Below are 9,132 nucleotides of genomic sequence, written 5' to 3'. Positions count from 1 at the left end.
AGAAGGTTGGTTGGGAAGTTAAACTACCTTACTATGACTCGTCTCGATATTGCTTTTGCGGTAAGTGTAGTTAATCAGTTCATGTCCGCACCTACGGTCAAACATTAGGAAGCTTTGGAACAGATTCTATGTTACTTGAAAGGAGCTCCTGGACTTGGCATATTGTATAGCAATCACAACCATACCCGTGTTGATTGTTTCGCATATGCCGATTATGTTCTCTCCAAAATTGATAGAAGATCTACTACAGGCTATTGTGTCTTTGTTGGAAGGAACCTGGTAGCATGGAGGAGTAAGAAGCAAAGTGTTGTATCTCGATCCAGTGTAGAATCTGAGTACAGAGCCATGTCACAATTTTCATGTGAGATTATGTGGATACATCATCTCTTAACTGAAATTGGGTTGAAGCATCATACACCAGCAAAACTCTGGTGTGATAATCAAGCTGCTTTTCATATTTCCTCAAATCCGGTGTATCATAAAAGAACTAAACATATTGAGGTTGATTGTCACTTTATTCGTGAGAAGATTCAAGAAAACTTGATTTCCACTGGCTACGTGAAGGCATGAGAGCAACTAGCTGATTTGCTCACAAAGGCTTTGAATGGAACTCGAGTTAATTATCTGTGTAACAAGCTGGGCATGATCAATATCTATGCTCCAGCTTGAGGGGGAGTGTTACGGAATGTATATAGACTCATTATTAGTAATGTACATAGCCATAGTTAAGGAGCAGATTTGTAGGGATTTGTAGGAATCATTTCTTTCCTTAGTTAGCACCGTGATGTACTTTATTTATACTTTGCTTGTCTATTGGAATAAGATAACAACTTAACTTCAATTCGATTACATAACATAAATACTTATGAGCTTTATGTTGCTGGGGAAGTGTGTGATTATCAAATTATACATACCGAATAAGTGCCACTCAAAAGAATTATTGCAGATGAATTCATAAACCAAGATGTTAACATTTTCCTTAGATGTTAACATTTTCCTTGCAGCAATAAACCAAAAGCATCACAATGTTTTTGTGACGTACAAAGCTCAAAACATAAACTTCAGAATGAAACTCGGAAAACCCTTGTGTGTTTGCTTCATTCCGCACCTTTGCAGCAATGACCTGCCCATCTTTTAACCGACCTTTTATACATGACCATATCCACTTTCTCCAAGCAACTTATTGTAACGACCCGTTTTGTCGTTACCATGATTCTTCCGTTTTTTCCCTCGTTGACCAGTTCCTAAGTCTCGTTAGGACTATTTTGACCCGAGAAGATAGTTGGCATGACTTCCTAGGCATCGTTTTGGGCTTTGGAATGTTTTCTATAAAAATTTGGCTTTAAGCGAAAACAGTTTGACCGGGAGTTGACTTTTGGGTGAACGGATTTCATTCGGAGATCCATCGATTCTGAGAGGTTCATAGACTGATTTATGACGCATTGGTGGGACTGGTTCGGCTCCCTATGCACTCGGGTGCATTTTGGGACTTGGTTTGGAAAGGGACTTTTTGGCCGCTCGGGAGTTGACTTAGTCAACGGTTTCTCCGTTGGGAATTTCGAGTGCACGAATGAGTTCGTAGCGCATTTTTACCTATATCTACATATTTGGTTTGTCAAAATCGGGTTCCGGATGAGCTTTCGGAGTTCCGAGGCGAAAAATCGAAAGACCGGGTCATCTGGTGTCCGGTGACCACTACAGCGAACACTTTACTGCTGGGGTGGCACCGCTACAGAATCCTTGTGACCGCTGCAGCGGTTTGACAGCTGTAGCGGTAGTGGTTTCCACTGCGGCGGTCCCGCAGAAAACTGAAGTCGAGTCCAGTATAAAAACCCTCATATCTCCCTCATTTTAAGTCCAAATGAGGCGATTCATAAGCCAAAATTCAAGGAAATTTCATGAGGAATCCCATTGTCCCATCAAATCAGCATTTTTTGGTCATCTTGTCATGAAAATTGAGGAATAACAGAGACTATGTCGGATTTGGACCTCATTTAGGATATCTTCTCTCTTGGAAGCTTGGGGATGAATGAATTCTTGATTATTTCTCAAGATTGTTCCTATGGGTAAGTTCTAAGCTCATTCTTAATAGTTTCCATTAATTAATCCATCATTTTGGCTTTGTAAAACCATTCATCTTTCAAAAATCTCTATGCAAAACCTATGGTTCTTCAACCCAAAATTGGGATTTTTCATGAAAGAGTTCTAAAAAAGAATTGGCTTCCTAGATTGTGAATAAATTATGTTAATGTTTATATTTATGCTATATAATGATATATCTAGGCTTGTTAACTAATAATCTTCTATTCTATAGTTGAAATTCTTGAATCAAAGTTAGGGTTTTTTTTTTTCTTCCCCCCATTTAGAAGGATTTATAGTGTTTCCACACTTCCCCTCCAGTGTGACTCGAACCCAGGACCTACCGGTCGTGGGTGGAGGTGCTTAACCACTGAGCCATCCCTCACTTGTCAAAGTTAGGGTTCTTAGACCTAAATTTGGGAGTTTTCTTAACAATGATGATTTTAAGAATTAATTGAGTATTCCTATGATTTAAGTAATGGGTTTTTCCCTTTTGGTATTGAATTTGATATTTTGGTCATAAAATTCCCATTTTGCCCTTGAGACCCGTTTTTCCTAAATTAAGGGTTGGAATTTGACCCGAATAGAAAGTAGCCAATATGGGTATCATCATTCATGGTTTCTTACATAGAATTCATATGTGATAGATTTTGGTTATTTGGAGACGCTTCGAAAGACAAGGCAACGTGTGGGTTCATGGCACCTATTCGACTGCCAGGTAGGTTATGGCTTCCTTTTCGGTAGACTCTGGTTAGTTTCATATATTCGTGTATTAGAAGGAACGGAGAATGCATGTATAGGAATTGGATATTTGGGATGGAATCTTAGGATGGTATTGTTGTGTGCGATTTATGTGTTCGGGCTTGTGGCCTGTAAACTCCTTAGGTTCTTTGATGTGGTTTTTCGTTAATATCGGTGGATATATGTGACTTGGCAGTAGCGGATGAAACCTATTGTTTTGTCTAATGATGAAAATTTCACGTAATATGTGATTACTTGTGTTGTGCCATTTAAAGTGAATCTAGTGGATAAATGGGAGGATAAAATGTACCAATAATTGTGATTGAGTTCTAAATGAGTTGTGATGAAGGATTTTGAGTGTAGGGTGAGATTCGTGTTGTAAGCTTATAAGTTGATTTAAAGAAGTGGTAATAATGTATTATCGACTGATTGTCCTATTGTATGTTGGGATTAGCCACCCTATTGTGTGGTGTTTGACTTTTCTATTGTGTTGGCTTGATGCCATGAGTTGTTGACAGAGATTAGATCCTGTTATCCGTCTTGGTTCGGATATATTGTTGGCATACCTACTGTTGGTATTGTGATATAGATACATTGTTGGCATACCCACGGTTGGTATTGTGATATAGATACATTATTAGCATACCCACTGTTGGTATTATGATATTGATATATTGTTGGCATACCCATTGTTGGTATTGTGATATGATACATCGTTGGCGTACCCCATTATTGGTACTTGTGATATTGAACTTGGTGGTTGATGTTGACATATACATTGCATACATTCCCTCATATTCATGATGCATGGCCGATACCCGGTGATGATCCGGTATTGTTGATTGAGTGAAACTGGTATTTTGATAAACTCTTTTACTTGAGTGATTGTGAAAAGGCTGATGTCCGAAGATCCATTCCGGAATCGTTGATTATATGAAATTGGTGTTTGACAAACTCTTTTACTTGAGTGATTGTGAGAAGGCCGATGTCCAAGGTTCAATTCCGGAATCGTTGACATATGCATTGCATGCATTCTCTCATATTCACGATGCATGGCCGATACCCGGTGATGATCCGGTATCGTTGATGGAGCGAAACTGATATTTTGATAAACTCTTTTTGAGTGACTGTGAGGAGGCCGATGTCCGATGGTTATATTTGGGCATCGTTGTTGCATGGCCGATTCCGATGTTATCCAGGAATTGTTTGTTCATGCATGGACTTTGCGGGTCCCTTAGAGTGGTGTCGGTGAGACTCCCCCTGTGAGCAATTAGCTAGGGACCCGTCCGTCTGTTTGGCAAAGATCCGGGACCGGTGGCAATCAGACTTCGCGAGTCACAGTGGGTTGTGCTACCGAGACATCGATATTTTTGTCCGGAGTACATGTGTACACCTTATTTGCATGGCATGGCATCGCATCCATACATCTTGCATTGCATTACATTGCATTATGGCTTGTTTGAGATGATTTGGTGTTTACCTATGATGATTGGATTCAGATTGATTTATTCATACTTGGCACATTTGGGATTAGATGCTTTACTTAGGCTGACGTGTACTTGGATCTGCATTTATTGATTGAACTTGTTGAGGTATCCTATAGACAATCTGTAAGATTAGTTATATGTTTGGTCTTTATGTGATGTAGGATAACGGGTGTCTTGATGATAAGTTGACTACTAGACTGAAACGATCAATTTAATGATATGTGAGTTCCGATATCGTTGTGAGCTTGACTGGTGAATTATTAGACTGAAATTAATGCTTAAGGGTATTGATTTACAGTGTGTGGTAGATCGCAGTATGACTTGATTGGGTTGTTATCATGTTTATCTGTGAATTCTTTACTGATATGTGTTACTAACCATTGTCGGCTTATGATACTTACTCAGTACGTGTGGTTCTACTGATATTGCACTTGTTACACCCTTTTTGGGGTGTAGATTTGTTTCAGGTGATTGATCGAAGCATATGTGGAAATACGCGGTGCCTATCTGGAAGACCTCCTCCCATTTCATTTCGGGACGGAGATTGAGTCTTAGAATGTAGTGGTAACTCTGAAATCATTAGTTACTCTTGTACTAGTCTAGACCAGGTCATGGGAAGTGGATCAAGTTTGTATATGTTACATCATTGTAGTTTTATTGATTCTTGAGTTTATTGAATATATTATGAAGTTTCCGCTGAATTTCTAAGTATCTATTGATTTAAATGAATCACCTTTACTTAATTGATGTGAATTCAATGAGAAGGTTCGCCTACCGAGGTGGGAAAGGTAGGTGTCCGCGCGACCCCAAATTGGGTCGTGACACTTATCCTTTGAAAAATCATCTGTTGCCAGCTGTATTTCTGAGAAACTGAATCTCATTGAATCCTTGATATATAGTTCTGTCTTTGCTCCACAAGCAATACAAAGATATGGTGTATTAGAGGATCTCCATGATGTCAGTGGTCTGCGTTCTTTCTGGAAAACAGGAGGGATTGAATGCTTTATATCTCTTCTGGAAGACCTACCTGTTAAAATTGTCAAACTATTAAAGCAGGAAGGATAGGAAACAATTCCCTACTTTGTATCAAATCATACAGTTTTATACTAGAGACTGCGACATCTTTCACCAAAATCATAGAGGCCAATACTGTAACAGATCTATACAATTCAACTAGTTTAAAATACAACGAAAACAGACAAAACATGTTTTAGAATCATGAAAACTGTAAGGTATTTCTAAGAAGTCCTCTTCTGACCTATGTTGAACAAGAATCCGAACTACAAAAGGACTACAAACATTCAGGAAAACAGAAGATGTTTCTTAAAATCATGAAAACTGAAAGGGAAGATAGAAGATATCTTCAAGAATTCCTCTTCTGACCTCTCCCTACTATGTAGAGTAGGATTCAAACCATAAAAGGGGTACGAACCCTCAAAGTTGGATGACAATGCACTTCCGCAACTTAAAAGTATCGCACAGAAAATGTTACCAAAAAATGATGATTTACCAAATTCTTAATGAGGAGTTCATATGCCAGAACAATAATCCATTTTCCCAGAAAATGAAGAACCAGCTTATTTTACAACCAAAATTGTTATCCATGAACACAATATTACTCGACTACAGTAATATTTGCTTAAAGTATAACGTGAGTATCATACTTAATTATAAGTGATTTCTATTACATAAATGCTAACAGGGAGTTTTGTAACAACAGCAAAATTTATGCTGGAATTAACGAAAAAATTCATGCATCTGCTTTGTTTCATTCAGGTGTACGATGTATATGCTTGCTTGTTGACATTAGAATGAAGGAGCTTTTTTAATTGTCCCGAAAAGGATATCTGAAAAAAAGGAACAAAACTCTAACTAAACTGGGGCAACGATAGACAACCAATGGTATCTAAAGACATAGTTAACAGTACCCAAATGACTGCATTTTTTTTAGATTATCATCACGCTAGCTCACCTGATCTTTCTTGCATAGAATTGGCACTAAAATCTTTGTGTGAAGTGCTATTCTCCGGTTGATTATACATGACCGCTTCATTCTCTGGTATTTCAGAGCTTTCCACAGAACCTGAATAGTTTACTGAAACAACAGACTGCTCTGTGTTCTCTGCATTTGGAGGAGGTGCCAAGGGTACTTGTTTGGACACAGAAAAGTATAACTTATGCTCTATGTTGTCAGCATCAACTATGGAATAAGGTCTCACAACCTTCACGAATAAATTATCACCAATTAATGCAACTTTGCAAGGTATGTGTTTAAGGTAGTAGGTCAAATCCCGCCTGAGGTGCCTGTAAGGGTTTAATCTCGTCAATATTAGAGAATTAAAAAAAAATGTCATAGTCTAATAGAGATGGGATTCTATCAGCGATATAGAGCCAAATAAACATAAAATCCGTAAACCAAAGTTGGAAGCAAATGATATAAAATTAATCCGAGAGGTTTAATTCTGAAAAATAAAGTGGATTCCGTGTTACAACTACCAAATGCAGACATGGTTTTTCATGGATTTAAGTCGGAAGAAGATAATGAATTTATCCGAGAGGCTCAATTATCAAGGATAAGTACAAACTTTCTTGTAACAAGTACAAAAGACATGTTTTTTCTCAAGTAAAATAAGAGAAATCTTGCAAGACAACTATTCCACCTTTGATAAAATTATAGAGCTTTAGATGTATGTGTTTCTGTTTGTATCAGACAGTTAAGAAGCCCACAAATTGATAGCATAAACACCAGATATGGAACAAACAAAGATCATTTGTGCAGAGGAAAAATGTGTTGACTCAGCTCTACTTAATTGTACATTCATGCATATCAAGGATTTGATGTAGTTTTTCTAAGTACAATAGCTTAATTTTGCTGTTATCTTCATGAAAGCAAAATGTTTATGATCCCATCAGTGAGTTGAGAGCTAGTTTCATGGACTTAAAAAGTACATATCCTACTTAATTGTACATTCATGCATATCAAGGATTTGATGTAGTTTTTCCAAGTACAATAGCTTAATTTTGCTGTTATCTTCATGAAAGCAAAATGTTTATGATCCCATCAGTGAGTTGAGAGCTAGTTTCATGGACTTAAAAAGTACATATCCTCTTCAAGTTGAGAAAGTCTCTCATGTTCCTTTCCTTTTGATAAACCAAGCTTTATGAAATTGTTTAAATTAATAGCTTCCCTTTTCTCTTCTTCCAACTAAGGAGCAAAATAACTGCCAATAGAAGCCTGATTTTCCAACCACAATAGGCAACAAAATATATTGCAATCACACAATATTATTCATTTATGTGGAAACATTAAACATAATAGTCTACATAGAGTAAAATTCCCATTCAACATATACTGAAATAGTTACGACATTCAAAATGCATGGTGAATTTGTTTTTTATTTTACAAATCAGACTTATGATTAACAGGTAGAGACTTATCCATGCATTTTTAGTGAGAAAAAAGTAGACAGACAGGGTAAACAAAGCCAGAGCATCTTGTGACGAAAGCAATACAGAAGAATAAAGAACTCGGAACAAGGGTCCATACAAATTCCCTGAAGATCCATTTGTATTCTCTGACTACTGATGGACCAAAATCAAAGCTATTCAACAAACAACAGAACAAAGTCAGTTGAAATGGCTCCTTAAATGAAAATATCAGTGCTTCAAGGAAGAGTTAAGAATCTAATTTGAGCAAAAATGTTTTGTTTGTATAATACAGTAAAATCTCTCTATAACGACTTCGTTTGTTCAGATATCTTTCGACTGTTATAGCGAAATTTTGTTATAAAGAACATATAAATAACGTAACACTGAAATTGGTTCCAAAGAAAACTTGGATTTTTAGTAAAATGTTATAGAGGATTACTGCTATAGAGTAGTCTAACCGTAGTTAAGGTTCCAACTTAACGTTTTAGCAGATAAGAAGAGATATTTATTTACTCATTCGGATTATGAAATGGCCTTACAATGCGTAGGACGGGATCCTTTTCTATGGACCAACCACATTGCAATGTTGTGATAACAGATGTAGCAACACTGAGACCAGAAACTCTTTGCTCTTTGCCATGTTTATTTTTCCATCTTGTTTAAAAGCCTATTAGAAAGAGGAGGTTTTTATGCAGTATTGGTTGTCTTGTGCATTTTCAACTAATTTATTGTTGTTTCAAGTCTCAGTAAGCTTTTTATTGCACAACTTGCCATCAATCAACACATCTTACGCCCAGGTATTTGCATAGTTTACTCTGTCAAACCACTATTTACAATTTAAAACTATCCATTTCTTTCTCCCTTTGATCAGTTGTTTGGCGTTATACCAGATGCCAATTTGAAGTCCCCATCACAGATAACACCGGATCTGCAATGGCAACTATTCCGGACAAAACTGGAGAAGAACTGTTACTCTCACTCCAGAAAAAATTTATGACGTGTGTTGTGCCAAGGTACATATTATTCTTCACTTTTAAAAAATATATAGTGTAATTCATTTTTTCCTTAGTTCCTCTAAAACGAAGGCCGGACGTCGGGAAAATGTGTTGGAAGATACATTTGGTATTGAGATTTGAGAAACAAAATTCAATTTGTTTTCCACTGGAAACTATAGAAACTTGTTCATATTCTATCTTGCACATACATCAGTTTTAATGTAGCGATTTTTTCTTTTTCAACAAAATAATTTCTAACTGGACCATCGATGCGGCAATTTGTGGATTATTACTTGCAGAGTAGTTATTAGGAATTTAGGATCAAATAATAAGAGATAACAACTTAATATAACTAATTATGAGCATAATGAAAATGAAATATAACTGGTAACAATTTCAAA

The 9,132-nt window shown here is 36.8% G+C and overlaps 1 protein-coding gene across 1 annotated transcript; it reads right to left on the bottom strand.

The window, feature by feature from the left end:
- Window positions 1-979: 979 nt before the first annotated feature.
- LOC132628899 (uncharacterized) lies at window positions 980-7,903 on the bottom strand. Its single transcript, XM_060344651.1, has 3 exons — window positions 6,280-7,903; window positions 5,159-5,334; window positions 980-1,123 (listed from the first exon to the last, which is right to left on the bottom strand). Exons 1-3 carry the CDS (start codon window positions 6,659-6,661, stop codon window positions 980-982), a joined length of 702 nt encoding a protein of 233 aa, XP_060200634.1. The 5' UTR covers window positions 6,662-7,903.
- Window positions 7,904-9,132: the final 1,229 nt, after the last annotated feature.

The sequence above is a fragment of the Lycium barbarum genome, chromosome 2, assembly GCF_019175385.1.
Source record: "Lycium barbarum isolate Lr01 chromosome 2, ASM1917538v2, whole genome shotgun sequence".
Lineage (NCBI taxonomy): Eukaryota > Viridiplantae > Streptophyta > Magnoliopsida > Solanales > Solanaceae > Lycium > Lycium barbarum.
Note: the sequence above shows the minus strand (reverse complement) of the source record. Positions and strands in the feature narration are given on the sequence as shown.

Bases quoted from the DNA above. Each gene is read 5' to 3' on its own strand.
- LOC132628899 (XM_060344651.1), bottom strand. From the start codon at position 6,661: ATGACATTTTTTTTTAATTCTCTAATATTGACGAGATTAAACCCTTAC. The intron at 5,335-6,279 runs GTGAGCTAGCGT...CAATTTTAACAG, and splicing joins TTCTATGCAAGAAAGATCAG to GTAGGTCTTCCAGAAGAGAT. The intron at 1,124-5,158 runs GCAACAGATGAT...AAAGATGGGCAG, and splicing joins GTTTCTCAGAAATACAGCTG to GTCATTGCTGCAAAGGTGCG.